This window comes from Planococcus citri, chromosome 2 (assembly GCF_950023065.1).
Source record: "Planococcus citri chromosome 2, ihPlaCitr1.1, whole genome shotgun sequence".
NCBI lineage: Eukaryota > Metazoa > Arthropoda > Insecta > Hemiptera > Pseudococcidae > Planococcus > Planococcus citri.
Window position 1 is genome coordinate 50,803,934 of NC_088678.1, and position 17,135 is coordinate 50,821,068.

Sequence of the window (17,135 nt, forward strand, 5' to 3'; positions counted from 1 at the left end):
TATTTGGAAGTGTGAAATAAATGAGATGAGTATAACGACGAGAAGAATAAATTCATTACTTGAAGCAATTATTTCTACAAAAACTCAATGTCTCTGTCTGGTGTCTTTACGAAAATAACGTAATAATCGTCTGTCTAGACATAATACTACAAAAATACTATGCATGCGTAATGTGTGTTTGTTATTTTACTGCAAACTGCAATGATAAATAATGCTCATTGATATTCGCGAAATAATCGTTATTATCAATGGCAACACTGCCTTTTTTTTCAAGATGTTTACTTACAATTCGGTTTCATACTAGTGGTAGGGAGCGCGGGGAAACGATGGTGTCGGTGTTCTTGAACAGAGGAGTGCGGGGCGAACGAATACTAAAATAACCGGACAGCGGACACGAACTCCGTCGAGCGCAGCCGTATTCGTACGAACGATTACTCGTCGAGTCGAGCTCTGCATTAATAACTGACGTCATCGGTTATTTAGTCATTAAACGTTAGTCGGTGTTGTTATCGCAGTTCTCAGTCCGCAACGTTTGTCGTTTTTTTAAAAAGTTTTTCTTATTGTCTAGTAATACGATATCGCCATCGGATTGTTGTTTGTTTTTTACTGTGCTAATAATGTACATTTCACCTATCGAAGTTGTAATTTTCGTATTCGTATCGCGATAAGTGTTGAGTTTCGAGAGTTTCTACGAAACAGTACCAATCGAACTTTTATTTAATCGAAAATTAGTGATAAATACTTCAAAATGGGCGTCGATGTGTTATCCTGCCGTCAAGTTACCTTCTCGGGATGTGTTCCTGCCGAAGCCGCAAATAACTCTATTAATCGGTCGTCTGTCAAAAGATGTCTTTTTGGGCCGGTCGATCACAACGAAGCGATGTCCTTTTTCGAGAAAGAAATGGCCAAGATGGAAAAAGAGAAAATGAACCAGTACAACTTCGATTTCGTCCAAGGGAAACCCCTCAAAGGAGCTTACCAATGGCAAAAGGTCTCAACCACGTTCAAAGTTACCAAAGTTAAATCACCGAAAAAGACAAAGTGTCCTGTGAGGAATTTGAAAAATAGAAGACAAACAACCATTACCGGTGAGTTATCAATTATCATTATGATTCTTTATTGAACTACAAAGATAAGAGAAAAAATTCGCGATTTGCCATCTTGGCAATATTGAAATTATTTTTCATTAGCGATATCTAGACTCGAGTACTCGAGTACTACGCTATTCTTTGCGTTATTTTCTGGTTCGAAAATATCGTAGGTCTTTCTAAAAATTATTCGAGCCTTATCCTTATCGCGTTGAACGTTAATTTATCGCAGATAAATACCGTTTGAGTGTAATTAGAAGTGGGTTAAAGAGACAGAGAGGAGTTGGTGATAATTACCGAAGAATTCACCACGAGTTGAGTTGCTCATTTTTACGTTCATTACACTGATAAGTTGAATTATATTTATCGTACGAGTATATATTTTACTGAGTTTTGTGCGTAGAGTCCGATCGTAACAACTGTAGAACGTTATCTCGAATACGTCGTCCATCTTGGTCGTCGAATGGTGTGTTTTAATGTATTTATGCAGCATTAATAATAATTCTGGAATTGTACCAAAATTCATCATTGTCAGATGTGTTTCTCGACTAGTTTTTTAATGTACTTACCGTCTAACCGAATCGAAATCAAATAGTAATGGTGTAAGTAGTGTAATAAGTGACAGTGGCTGAGCGTTGAGAATGTTGAGATTGCGTATTACGACTATTACGTCGCAATCTTCACGTCCGAGTTTCTACTTCCTAGAAGAGAAGCGAAATTTTGGCGCGAAAAAACACGTGATTGCAACCATTCTAGTTTCTCGTAGTAGTGTAGTAGTTATAGTAGTAGTAGTATTTCTTACGATTCACAAATGGACTGTTGTCGATGCGTAAATAAAAAAATACCCATGAATCGAATGAATTCTACGTTGTTTGTTTGCATTTTGGTACTGCAGTGTTACCAATCAATTCTTGCATTTGAAAAACTACAAATTGTTGAAATCTTCCTACAAATAAAATAAAATAATGATGAAATTCATCATGAAATTTTCAAGGAATGTTGAGTTTGTTCTTCGATGTACCTGCATATCGAAGGAATTCCACTTCCAAGACAATCATTTTGTTTGGTTATTTTAGTGAATTGTTGTATGATTTGAAGTTGGAAAACATCTCATAAGTTTGAACCAGCTTGGCAGATTTCAAAATGTTTTCCAGTGGAGGCATTTCCAATTCGATCGTGAAATTCGAAAAAAAAGACAACAAAAACAAAATTTTTCTTCGTTCAATTTTGAGACCGAAAATTTCATTTTCTTTTGATTTCTACATCAGAAGAAATGAGGGTAACATGAAGGAAGGGAAGTAAAGAGCAGAGATTACACCAGACTGTTGAATTTTGTTACCCTTGTTCATGAAATTATTTCAAATACATACGTTTTGATCTTGATTGAAGTGATGGGAAAAGAGAAAATCGATGGGAAATTTATGCAAACGAGGAGTTGGAGAGGGGGAGGGGGTCGCTGGATTTTTTTAAAACGGTCTTTCATTTATTTTGGGACAGAATTGATTAGTAATCCTAAATGATTGCTGTGGACGTTCCTTAGAACTAAAAAACACTGCCAATGGAATGGAAGAATCATGTGGGAAAGTAGCACTAGAGAGTAAAATGATGAGAAATCCTGTAGACCATGTTTACAATTATTCAAATTTCGAGATCCGTGCGAAAAATCCTTTAGGTTCAAAAATCTCAGCATGATGGAGGGGGGCAGGGTAAAAGCACCTCGATAGTTATGTAAACTCGTAAGTCTTCCATCGTCTGCGTCCCATCCGTCTGGTTTTTTTGGGATAAATATTTATTAGGAAATGGACAAAGTGTTGGTAAATATTTTAGCGGAAATAATATTTGTCGTACGCTAATGGAGACACGCTAAACGAACACGTATAGGTTTTTTGTTTTCATTTTTCCTCTCCTCTTGTTGACTGGTATACATATATGTATGTATGTGCAAGGCAAATGAATGGCTAAATTGTCTCATTAGCATTATACCGTTCACACGATGTAGTGGTGGTGTATGGAACAGTGTACTTAGGGAACTTTTCGTGGTGTATTGTTTTTTTGGGGGTAAAGAGACTTGTGTACACTTCTACATACCTAGTAATTATAATTTACAGGTTGTTTGTGTTGCAGTTTTTTATTTTCACCGTGATCGATGGTCATTATTACTATAGGGTACCTGAGCCTATAGAATGATAAGGTTCTCATAGAGTAAATGTGACGTGACGTGGTGGGCACGCGTGGTGTCCACGTTACCGAGCAATTTTGCCATTGAGTAAAGCATTCTATGTACTAAATGAACCTGCTGCTGCTGCTGTTCGACAGCGTAATATTGTTTCGAACCTTTTTCCCGTGTTATACGCTCTATTGCGCATTAACGCGGTCATTTCACCGGTACTTAACTGGTTATTTGTATTAATGATGCGTATTCCAATTGGTAGTAGTGGATTAGCGCATATTTACATATGTAATAGGTCTATACGAGGTGAATTTTCGTGAGAAAGCTATCAATTTATTGCACCTCTGGTGTGAATGAGAATCGAGAACGAGGATATGGAGGTAAAGAGTTGAGTACGTTTATCGTGGGCGGCTTTTTTGAGTGTTTTTGATTACCGATACCGGTGTGTTTTATTGAACTACATTGTATGGAGTGGTTTTTTTATCGATAAAAGTGCAGGTTTTATGTACCAAAGTGAAACAAAAAGAACTTGGTCTGTTGGATTGGGTTTGATAAGTACCTTGGTGGCATTAAAAGTTAGGTAGGAGAGAGATAGGTATTTGAATGATCTGTTTTGGTCAATTTTTAGTCACTTGTTGGATCTGTTTGCTCTACGAAAGTGCCAAAGCAACTCTTGATGATTTTTTATACCACGTATGGACAAGCTGGTCCAGAAAAATTGTTATTTTTATTTCAAATGGGAAGACTATATTTTCAAAACGCGAACTCGTCTAGAAGTGAGCAATTTGCAAATTTTCAACCATCCCTGCAATCTTTGAAGAAAAAAAATTACCAGCCAGAGCAGAAAACAATTTTTTTTTGAAATTCTATTTTTTAAAGGGTTAATATCCCTTCTCCAGGAACACCCTCGAAGCTGAAAATGTTTCTGGGTGACTCTCAACTCATAATGAAGATCTTCATAAAGTTGGGCCAAAATATTACAGTTTTTTTGTGATCCATCTTTATGTAGCTGGGTGCTTGAAAGAGGAAGGATAGAAAAACGAATGACTTCATTTTAATTTTTGAGGGCATTTTTCATTTTACAATAGAAAAATACATAGCTTCAGTCAAAAGGCATTTTTTGACCTCTACTACCTCTAAGTCGTAAGTTCAATTGTAATTCAAAACAGGGGCATGCAGAAGTTCTTGGCTTTGTTATTTTCCTTCGTTTTTTTTTTTCATCGTATCATCGACTGAATATAATATTGTATATCGTATTGATGTACGTTATAATGTATTAACACGCGTATTATACGAGTGAGTAACTGGTTTATTGTGTGATGGTACCCGATGAGGCAGCATGTAGGGTAAGGTGAAGTAAAGGGTACGTACAAGAGTGAGAAAGAAAAAAGTTAGAAAGAAAGGCTCGATATTGCCATTGGGACGTATAATACACATGGACCGTAGTGTGTGCGTGTATAGTGGTATTATTATCGTAGTGATTTGTATGTGTGTACTTGTAGTTTGTAGTGTACAGGGGACAGCGACCTCTGACGTAAAAATTACTACGCTGGTGTACGTTCTCTCTTATTCGATGTTGTTTTTTTCTCTCTCTCTTTCTTTTTCGTCTTGTCTCTCTGTTCTACGTCGACCTGACGGCCAACGGGCCAACTGGTTTGATTTTAGTATATACTAGAGTGTATTATGTTTCCATTAACTTTATGACAAGATGGGCTGTATAATGCCCTCCGCCTGCCAGCTTCGTCCTCGATGTTCCTGAACTCTATTTACAGTAGATAAAATAGTGATAACTGTTGGTCAGATTTTTATCTCGATTCGGTTGGGAGATTCGCTGCATGGTATATATACTATAGACTATACAGATTATATGTACAGAGTGGACAGTAGAAGTTTCCTATTCCTTTGGATGTGTGTGTGTGGATAAGATGGCGTAGATGACTAAGGCGTCTAATTGGCGAGATTGAATGGGTTTTGTATTACACGTATTTTTTCAGCGTGTTGTTTATGTTCTCGTACTATGTTCGTACATATCGTTGCTCTATTAGGAAAAGGTCGTAACTACATGAAAGTTGATTTCTCAGAAAACGCATTTTAATTTTTAAGAGCATTCTATCAAGTACACTTGATAGTTTTAGATGAGGTAAGAGAACATTTGGTTATTGCAATAATTTTCCTGCTAATTTTCAAAATAAACATCCTGGTAGCACTGATTTTTCATTTTTTTATTTGAGGAACTCTGAACTGAAAAAAGTAAAATTCAACAAAGGAACTTTCACCTTAAGTCAAGCTTTTTTCATCAAAAGCCCATAAGAAATACACAGGAACAATATCCTTAAGGTGATGAGGTTGATTTTCTGCAATTTGTCAGTGAAATGACGTGAAATTATTTGTTTATAATGACTTTTCTTACCAACAAATTACAAAAATCAAAAGAAATATGTTCAATCTGAGAAAAAATATCATTTAGAACCTTTTCATTGTAACGGTTTTGAAAACGTGTATTTAAAACCATTTGTTTTCGGCTATTACGAGAACAAAAAACATCGAAATTCAATTTCAAGTGTTGCATCATGTAGAGGACAAAATTCTCTTTCCAATGATACCACTATCTCATTTTTTATAAAAATTGTAGTTACGACCTTTTCCTAATAAAGCAACGATATATTAATGACGAGATGAATTTTTTCAACTGATTGCTATGGTGGATTAAAATTGAAATATCGAGATTTTCGAGTGGTTTTATTCTCTGTATAGAATTTACGATTATGGGCTCGTCTATCGAGTACTTGAAATATGTATGGGTATATCTTTAATGCCTCGGGGGTTTTTAGACGCGTATTCCGGTAGGAATTACTATACGAGGTTTACGTGTATTCGATCGTGTAGTCTTGAATATTTATTTATGGCAAGTAGCTTCGTTATCTCCTGAAATTTGATCGCCTAATATGGAGATGGAGCATCGATGAGATGTATTGGTGTGTACTGTACAATTAGATATACATGTATGTTGAGCTGATGAATCTATATTTTCGGTTTCATTCGAAATAGAGGGTTTGGTTATCAATTTTTGTTCGCTGAGGTGATTAGAGTAAATGTAGTGCTCTGAAGAATACAACCTTTGATTGCAAATTAGGTTTGACTATTGAGAAAACGTTTTCATATGCAATAATTACATACAAAACTTTGTAAAACTTCACTCGGATATCCCTTCTCTTTCTCCCCTTCCATCACACTGGTTTTGAGATTTTGAGATGTCTGGAAATTAATTTGTCTACGAAGTATTACGAATAAGTGACTTTTTACCTATTGAAATCAACTCGATTTAACCCTTAAATGCCACACTTATATTTTTTTCAAGATTTTCTTGCACTGGACTGACGAGAGACTTGATATCATGGCTACCTGATACATGTGCGTAAATGTTCACCCTTTCATTTGGCATGTTTGACACATTGCCTACTTTCATATTTTAAGGGGCACAATTTTTTGAAAAAAAAATAAAATTTTTTCATATTTTTTGATAGTTTTTTGTAGCTAATCGACAGCGACTGGAATGAAACTACCGCCTGTTAAATATTTATGTATCCATGCTCTACTAATTTATGTACAACAACTTGCCTATTTTTCTCATTTAAGGGGCAAAAAATTCAAAAATAATTATTATTTCACTCGTTTTAAAAAATTTCTGCCCCTTAAAATAAAAAAGTATGCAATATGCTCAACAGCGGAATTGAAGCGCAAGACATACACACACATGTACCAATAGTCGTTCCCACCCGAGCACTCTTTCCTGCCAGCGTAACGCATCGAAAAAACTGGTGTGGTGAAATTCACCACCTTGTGGCATTTAAGGGTTAATGTTATTCTATCGTATGGCTCAAAATCTTACTCAATGTCTGTCCAGTTACACTTGACGAAGAGGGTCCTCTATTGGATGAAAGCACTGTGGAGTAGGTATGCAAATAGTTCGTTGCTGATTTTGAACTTGTCGATAAAATTGCCTATTTCTACGTATTTAAGGGACAATTACGAAAAAAGTAGGTACCTAGTTGCTTCCATTTATTCGCCTCATTTGTTTTGCTATAGTGTTTTACGATTATCTTCAATCGATCAAAAACTGAAGCAAAAACGTGTCTATTTTGAAAAAAGTGATTTTTTTCCTTTCCAATTATTGATAGTTACCATTCAAAAATTGATGAAACATTGCTAAAAATTGAACAAAATATCGCTAAAATGCTCAGTTATGAAAAAAGAAGATCGAATATCGAATTAAAATGATGTTGTGGAAAAACCATGTCATGAAGAATAATAAAAACCAAAATTATCGTAGAAATTACTTGAAAGTTTCCAAAAATTGACGGAATTTTAGTGATAATAGTGTGATCAACTCTGAAAATGTGATAAGTCCAGTCCAGACATGATGGAATTTTTCCAGAGATCAGTTTGAAAAGTCATATAAAGTAAAAATCAACCATCAGAGTTGAATTTCAAACCTACTAGGTCGTCCAAAAAATTATATTTTTTCGATTTAGCAGATACCTTGGACCCTTCCCCCCTCCCCCCCCCAACCAGCACACTTCGTAGGCAAATTATCGTTCTGATGAACCTTCCTTCGTTGTAAGTTTTCAGTTTTTGGTACATTCAGTCCTTCAATTCTGTTCATTAGAATTTGGTTCTCAATTATGATTTTTGATTATGGTTTTGTAAATTTGGATCCTGATTCTGATTTTTGATTCTGGTTTTGAAAAGTTGATTCCTCTAGATCGGCTGTTCAATTCTGTTCCTTGAAAATTGTTTTTCTTTTAAAATAATATCATTCTTTGAAATTCAATATTCTTGATTTTGTTTCTGAAATCCTCGTTAGTCAAAATTTCATTTCTGATTTTAGGGTCTAAATACTTTTCTTGGCTGCTCTTTGAAATCAGATGATTACCTATTATGATTTTTAGTCTTGAAAATTTAAGTTTTGAATTCTGATTTTCGATTTGATTTCTGATCTTAGCATTTGAATTCTTTTTTGTCTTTAGTTTTTCAAAATTCAAATGATTCTTGAAAATTGTTCTGTTCAATTTAATTTTTGGTTTCAATTCTCGAATTCTCTAATTGAAGTTTAATTCTCGATCCCGATTGTTAGAGTATATTTTTGGTTCTGGTTCTCGTATTCTTTTCTTCAAAATTAATTTCATTTTTGGTTGGTTTCGACTCTTGGATTCTATATTTCAACGTTCAATTCTAGGTCTTGGTTCTGGTTCTGTTTTTTTTAAATCCAATCGATCGCTTCTTGAAAATTGTTTTTTAAAATTGAATTCTTCGTTTTGATTTTGACGACTGATTTTGGATTTTTTATTCTAAAGCAGAATTCCTGTTTGTTCCTGCATTTTGTGTTTCAAAATTCAATTCCTTGATTCAGTTCTTGAAAAACTATTTCGTTTTGATTCCCCATTGGTCGTTGTTTTCAGTAGTTCTCTTAGAGTAAAACTTCCCCCTCATTTTCATACTAGGTATTCGTGAAATCCTAGCCAGGTAAATCGCCTCTTGATATTTTTTGACCCCTCGATCAACTCAACGGCAACAAAACTCCAACTCGATTAAATTAATCGAAGACAACGAGTCGACTAGATGCTCTTAGTACGTTACGTACGTGTTGTTCGTGGCGCACATTTACGTATTAATTACGAATAGCCGACGGGTATCGAGTAATACGATAGTTTTTACCTGGTATGGGATGTGTTTCGCGGTAATCTACCTTCCGATACCTTTGGCGACATTCTAAATGACGAGTAACCTTTGGAAATTAGTTCTTAAGATGAAATCTGTTCGATCGGTGGCTGCAGAAGAAGCGAAGACTTGGAAAAAAATATACACTATAGCAGACTATAAAATAAATTATGATACAAGGTACCTCTACTTACCTGTCTGCCCTATTTGTAGTGATATGGATGTAGTAGTATAAAATACAACTCGAGATGAGAGTGAGAGAGAGTAACTACAGCATCGTGTATGGAATCACTTCTTCATCTATGTTTCTTACTCTTTTACGTGTACTCTCGTAGGTATATAGATATACACTATCTAGAAGAGAGATGGAGATACGCTGGTTCTCGCGAGAGCAGCATCGCAGCGTAATTCAAACCACACCTATCTGTGCTAACAGGCAAAGTTAACCTTGAACTAAAGTTTAAATCGTGCTGATGAAGCGCAGCAGAGAGTGGAAAGATAGGTGGTTGTACGATAGGAGAGAAAAAAAAACTATATTCTGCTTTTGTACCACTACTTTGAACTTCATCTCTCCATCTCTCATCTTCCAACATCTCTTTCTCTTGGTTCATCTCACTCTATGATAACTGGTTGTAGTACGCGTTTCTTTCTCTATACACGTATAATGCTACTACTGTCACGTTTCGCTTCATCTCCATTTTTTTTCTCTTCTTACTGCTCCTCCTCCTCCTCGACCGTCTTCTGATTCTCTAATGTATAGGTCTTTTTTTCTTTTTCATCTCTTTCTAATCGGTAGTGTTTCATCTCTGTCTTTTACTCTTTAGCTCGCTTTCTTGAGTGCCTATATTCTGGTTGCAACTACTGCCTGAGGACCTGTTCTGTTCTGTTCGTACTACCAGTTTATTTACGTTTATTACTAGCGCAGCTCGAAGGAGACTGGTTGCGCTGAGAGGCGATTTGTGTTGTTTGGTCTCTGGTCTGTGTTGTAGAAGATTTTATGGAGCCATTTTTGTTTTCCAGCTACGATTGTGTGCGAGTGTGTGACGTCAAAGACGCGTGTTACCGAGAGTATATTATTTTTTTGTCCTATCTACTTCTCCGCCCTTCTGCGTACTGGTTTAGCCTTAGATAGGCGATGAGGATGTGGAGCTGGGCCGGGGGCTAGTCGTGTGCACTGTGCTGGTGTAGTCAGCGATGTTTCTGGTATTATTATAAGGTGACAAATAAAACGTCGTTTTAAGGAAATAAAGTGTCGGATTTAGTGAGCAGTTGTGATGGGTTTTATTGCCTATATAAGAGGTAGCTAGGTTTTGTTTTGAATGTAAATTAGTTTCAACACACCGAGAGAAGTCGAAAGGGGGAAAAATATGTACCTATATTTAGCTCGAAAAATAATACCTACGTTTCGTGTTCCTCGAATAAATGTCCACCAAGATGAGGATAAACGACAGATTTTTTTTTTCTTCTAAATCGTAGTACGACTGTAACCAGCCTCCTGTGCTGGTCTAACTCTAAGATTACCTCGATGATCGTTGTTTTTTTTTTCACGTTTAGTTTAAATTTGACCCTAGTGTCAGATTACGTATTTTAATCGTAAATTATCTACCTACTCGAATTCTAATCGAAATATTTTTGTTTTGTTTTTCTGATTGCAGATTACATTAAAGTAACAAAATGCAGTAATAATAATAATATAGAGCAGTCCAGAAAGCAGTAGCGAAAAATATAGCCTACCATACCATTATGTTATCCATGTTTTTTTTAAAAAATGATATTCTTGTCGAAGAATTAAAAGTGACGTTATTATTACCGGTTTAGAAAAATTTTCTAGTATTAGCGCTTTTTTTGTAGAATAATTATGGTAAAATTTGAGATATGATTTTGTAGAAAATTTTTGTTTTTTATTTTAACATTTTTTTTCATTTTTATTTTCGATGGTGAAAAAATCGAAAACGAACACGTTGAATGTTGATTTATGTATAATTAATTGAAAAAATGACATTTTTCTCGATACATTTCCGTACCATACCGATCGGTGGAAAAAAATGAGTAATATCAGCGTTATGATTTGGACTCGATTAATTAATCATAGATACTGGGGAATTTGTTATACCTATGATTCGTAGTAATATAGATAACATTACCATATCAAGTGCAATCGTAAAATAAAAAAACAGATAATAATAACAAATTTATTCAAAGTAAACGAATTTGTTTGAGTATGAGTCGAGTCAATGTGTGTGTAGTTGATATTATTTATTTTTTAAAAAATAATTCTTAATTTTGTTGTGTAAAGAAAAAAAGTTATTGAATAAAAAAAAATTGAAAAAAAAATTGCCAGTGAGTGGACCAGCAGATTATTCGGTCAACAAGATCTCATAATAATAAAATAATGTTAAAATTTTAATGTAAATATAACTTTCATATTTATGTTTTGTACAAAGTCTATACATTGTGATGTAATTATATACTTTATTATTTTGAAGAGTTGAGGCTCGTGTTTGGTTTTTATTTTATCGTAAGTATTTTTTTCGTGTGTAATGTGTCGTCATCGCGTTGGAATAAGAGTACCTACACCTAGACAGAGCTTAGTCACATATATGTGCGATAATATTGTATATAATTATCGTTATACTATAGAAATGTATTGTCTGTTATCCTATTTTTCTTCTTTTTTCTTTTTTTCTTTTATTATAACACAGTATGATCTCTCGTATATATCGTGTCAAATGTCGATCTGAGCGTATGGAAAATTCAATTTGGTATTTTTTTTTTCGGTTCAAAAATCAAATAAGTTGGAAAGTAAAAAATTTTTAAAAGCTCGATTTTGTAAATTACGTTTTTTTTTTGGCGAAATAAAATGCAGTGTAAAATTTGAATAAATAACTTTGTATTCTTAATGATCTCAGATTAAAATTTAAGCTGTAATGTAAGTGACGATTGGAAAAGTGGAAATAATTAACAGAATACAATGAGTTTTGGACGCAATAGAATATTACTCTAAACAAGGGGTCGGTAGTTGATTTGGTACCTTTCCCTTATTCACATCGATTAAGCGAACACCGTTAAGATCTCAGTTGTATCTTATTCCAAAGATATTCAATTTGGTCTCACAGTTCTTTCGTTCTTTCTTTTTCTATTTTTTGACCAAAGTTTTTTTTGCCTTGATTTTATGATTTCAGAGTTTTGTTTAATATTTATGAAATGATATGTAATTAATTTATTTTAGTTGAATATTAACGATTACGATGTATAATAAAACATGAAATGAATTATTTCAATAATACATATGATTTTAAAATAATCACGCGAGTTGTGTGTTGTTTATTTTGATATGATAGAGTGGAAGGGTTGGTAATTTGATGAATAGGTTGAAAACCATGCTATTCGATGAGTCAAAGATATGCAAGGCGAGATCAATTTGATGGTAATGGATATTTTATGATTTGGAAAGGTGCATTGCATAGGATATGATATGCCCATCGCCGAATCTATCTGAGCAATATTGAATGCAAATAAACAACCTTTTATTGGAATAAAATTCAGCGAACATTTATTCGATCGATATAGATTAAAATTTTGAAAATTGTTTCTGCTAGATAAAAAAATATAAAATTTTTTCCAGCGAGAAGTTATTTTTGAAGAAAAGACATTGATGAGTTCTTAAACGACAAATTTCTCATGAGTAATTCATTAATGAAGAGTGATGCTGATCATTCGATTTATTTCTGATCTTAATCAATTTTTTGATCCCGAAAATTTAATTTCTCTGAATGATGTGACATCCTCACCAAATATAAAAAAATAAACTCTTGCTTCTCAGATAATTATTTTTTGAAGGGGTCCATTGTACATAGATCAACGTTTCTACAAAGTTTAATTTAAATTTTTTTACGCTTCAAAATCAAATTTTGTTTTTTATTTGTTGGTTTTCAAATTTGATTCGATGATAATTGGGTCATTCAACTTATATTATCTTATGTAGTTGCTTTTAGAATGATGTTATCGATTCGATTATTTTCATTGACAGATTTTTCAAAATATTGACCCAGCTAGGATTCGACGATTCGTACTCGGTTATTTTTAGATGAATAAACTACCATAGTTGCCAAAGTTACATTTTTTTAAGTGTTACCAAATATTGGCCCTACTTCTCGAAGTAAAAAGGAAAAAAATCAACAAGTGAATAATTTACGAAAGTATTCATATTTTTTATTGGCTGCAAGGCCCTGCCTATGGCTAAAATTGTTGAAGTCGAAGTCTCGCTTTCTGCAATAATAGAAAAAAAGTGACAAATAGTAATATTTTTTGCCACCTTGTCAATCAAAAATAAAATATTCTGCATTACTGATCACTAATTATGCGCTTTAAAAAACAAAGTCAACTTGTCAACGAACAAAATTTTGGAAAAATTTAACGAAAAAAAATTCTAAAACCGTATAAAGAACGTTTGAGGTGAAGTTAATTCTACAGAAATCATCCGTTAATAATTTAATTTACCTATCAGTTTCCAAAACGGTACCCCCACCTCCTCTTCCTCGAACTCCTTCTCCTCACCACCTCCTCGTTCGTTTGATACAGTAAGCATCTCGTATTCGAAAACGAAAAATAAAAGCCATAATATCGTACGTACGCCTTCAAATGTCCAGATATGCAAAAGATTAAACAGGGAACACATTTCACTACCCCGAAGGGCCCGGAGAACATCAAACGAAAAGGCTTTCGATTCGAAAAAAAAATACTTTCCTTCAAATTCAATTTACCGAGTATATATGCGTATGTTTTTGGAAAAATGTCAGCCTCGTAAACGAGTGATGAGTTATTTTGGCATTGATTAAACGTCATTTTATGTCGCCATCATGAACGAGAAACGCTCAATAAGACTCAGACTCAGCTCTTGGAAGATATTCTTCTTACATAATGTTTGTTATGCGGCCTGTTTACGGTCTATGAAGCAGAAAAAAATATAATTAAGTTTCATGAACATGAGTCAAAGAATGCACAAAGCAATGAGAGTAAAATTGTTCTTATATTTTGTCATCTGATACGCTTTTGGATGATGAAAAAAAAAGGAAAGTGGATGCGATAAATAGTGCATAGAGTAGGCTGTTTAGTTCGGTTGTTGTGGTCGTTGAGAGACGAAGACCAACTCGCAAGTTTGTGGCTTCTGTGTGTTATAAGAGTAATTTTAATTTGTAGGTCAATTATTTTCTTCTTACCACATCCTTTTTAATTTTTATATCGCAGCAGTGAGTTGTACGAGTAACAAGGAGTAATAAAATTAATGAAGTAGGTAATGAAAAATGTACACTGTTTACCACATTGCCTACGACTCGGAAGTGTTGATTGTTCGATAATAAAAATAATAATATACTCGAACGTTTAAACTAATAGGTACTAACACTTACAAAAAAAAAATCAGTAATTTTATAAAATTAGAGGTATTTCTCCACAAGAAAGTAGATGAAATAAAATTATAAAATTGTCTACACAGCGAATGGTGCGATTCACGCTATATAAAAAACTGATTTTCCAACATTTTTCAAAACCTCTGTCTTATATTAAAAAAAAAAAAAAAAAAAAAAAAATGGTTCATAAGCTGATGAAACTGTTTCTTTTCGTAGGTACTCAATTCTGAATTTATATGATTTTAAAAAATCTGCATTAGTGCATTGCAGGTGAAGGTCCAGGTCAGTAACATGTAAATGCTTTCTACGGTACTGAAAGACTTGATAGTATTTATTATTAAGTACCTAGTTGTACATAGATATCTACCTAAATGATAGATACCTATCATTGATGATGAGTTGATAATGGAAAAAACTGTCTACTTATCATCGTTCAAGTTTAATAGTTTAATTGTACGAAAGTTATTGACCTGCAGTAAAGTAAATTTGCCTTATTCATCTAATTCATATCTTATCTTACGACAGGTATCGTATCTGCAATTGAATTTACAACTAGTAAAGCTCAAATTATTATTCAATCGCTAGCAAAATAGCAATGTGAATTGGTTCATTTTGAAAAAAGTTCGGTATTCCGTTGTTTGCATTTTCCACCGATGAGTTTAAATGCTCAAATTGGTATGTATTCTAAAACAAAACAACCATAAAAATGTGGTGCATATAAAAAGTCAAATCAAATGTTTTACTGCGATATCCACCTAGGTAGGTATAGGCTAATAAGCATACAAAAATGCATTCCACTAATGCATTCAGTTTCCCCTTTAAAAGCATTAAAATCTTACATGAAATTTACATAAGTGCATTCGAGCAGAGTCGTAATCCTATGGAGCTTTAAAAGGAGACGAATTACGTACACTCGTATACGAGTAGTCTATACTGTACATAGGTAAGGTATAAATGTAAAGTACATGTACATTTATGTACATAAGATATGGATGTTCATAATATTGTGTAGTGTGTAGCTCGCAAAGCAAGGTGAAGGGTAAAGAAAGAAAAATCAGGTTTATATCGGACTACCTGTCTTACTCTTTGAATCTCGTGCGCGCACCATGCTGACGCCCAAGGGTTCGGTTAGGTGGGTGCCATTGTCTTGTTGATATTTTACCTTATACACCTGGCCATGGCAACAGCTACAGCGTACAGCATTTCAACGCACACATCTAGTGTAGGATAGAGATAGATGGTGTACAAGTACACCAGTCTCCGAGATGTATTCTTAGTTCTTTAATCTTTATCTGGGTTTTTTGCATCATGTTCGCCGTTCGGTAACCTGATTTTATAACTTGACAGAAAAAAAAAATAGAAGAAAAGAAACTCTGCTGCCTGCACAACATAAGACACGTTGCTGTTGCTGAAACAGGATGCAGTACCTTCTATTAAAAAAAAATCAGAAGGGATTAGTGTACTATTCTAGATTGAAATATCCGCCTTCGCCAATAATTTTTGGCAAGCTATTTTACCAAATATGCACACAATCGGTATAACATTTACCTTTTTAGTTAATTCAAGTCAAGTTTAAGAGTACTTACTATTCTTAGCACATTTTCAAATTGATAATTACTTCGGTAGGTAGCAGATATTGCGCGTCTGTGTACTACCTGTACCGTACCTATTACCTAAAACAACGTAAAGTTACCTCATCCTAATTTGTGTAGGTTTTTTTTTTACCTGAATATTGGGACTAGGACAGCAATTCTTTTGAATGTTTTCTATAGCTTGTTTGAACTTGCAGATCAAGTTTGGACTGGAACCTCTCATAGGTGTACGTATGAGTCACATCTTGAAAAATCCATATTTGCAGCGAGTCGTTCGAGATGACCTGTAATATTGGAAGATGATTTCATAATAGAAACTTATTACGTACGAGTATTTTCTTCTTTTATAAGCGTATCGATAACCAATGCTGAAATTGAAATAAAAATACTTTATGATTGATGATTTCATTTTTGATTAAAATTACAACAGACATTTGTTGAATCAATGTTTGAGCACCTGACTAGTATTTTGATTATGCAACCCAAAGAGCACGCATCTCAATTCTCATCAACACTGATTTCCTATTCTATCTGACATGATTGATGGATCGTTGACAATTAAAGATAAATATTCAACTTTATTTTAATTTGTAGAAATATAAAGATGAGAAATTTACCGGTGAAATATTGAATATTAAAAATAATAAAATAAAATACTTCATCAACAAATATTTTTCCAATTTACAAATGCCCTGATAATTTTTCAGAATTGGACATAACTTGTAGATATATGGATTTCATGCTAATTGCAAATAGCATTCAAATTACGAACTCAAATGCGACAGTTCGATGGATAGTTCTTCAGTAGGTATTTTATTCATAGAATATAAATGGAATAAATATTGAAATTTGAAATGCATGGTACTTCCTTGAAATTAAATTACGATATTAAAAAAATGCATTTTCAATTTCAACCTACCTACTAGTTCATTTTTTTTAAAATAAAAATTTAAATAATGAGCAAAAGTGCGAGAATTTTTGAAAATGTTTGAAATTTTATTTTAGAATTTGAAGAAGCAAATGAACTGTACTGTGTAGGTCTGAAGCATTCCATTTCAGTGTATAAAAAAAAAGAAGAAGAAATCGCCATACCTTATTTTATTTATCACAAAAGTCCAGCAGTATTTCAAAATTGAATTAGTCAAATCCAAATTCTCTG

At 33.7% G+C, this 17,135-nt stretch overlaps 1 protein-coding gene across 1 annotated transcript; it reads left to right on the forward strand.

Annotated features, from left to right (window-relative positions):
* Nucleotides 1-458: 458 nt before the first annotated feature.
* On the forward strand, nucleotides 459-12,280 carry LOC135836341 (uncharacterized). Its single transcript, XM_065351119.1, has 2 exons — nucleotides 459-1,088; nucleotides 10,632-12,280. The coding sequence occupies exons 1-2, from the start codon at nucleotides 749-751 to the stop codon at nucleotides 10,691-10,693; spliced, it is 402 nt and encodes a 133-aa protein (XP_065207191.1). The 5' UTR covers nucleotides 459-748; the 3' UTR covers nucleotides 10,694-12,280.
* The last annotated feature ends 4,855 nt before the right edge of the window (nucleotides 12,281-17,135 follow it).

Coding starts and splice junctions, on each gene's coding strand:
- LOC135836341 (XM_065351119.1), top strand. CDS start 749: ATGGGCGTCGATGTGTTATCCTGCCGTCAAGTTACCTTCTCGGGATGT. Junction 1,089..10,631: donor AAGACAAACAACCATTACCG/GTGAGTTATCAA, acceptor TTCTGATTGCAG/ATTACATTAAAGTAACAAAA.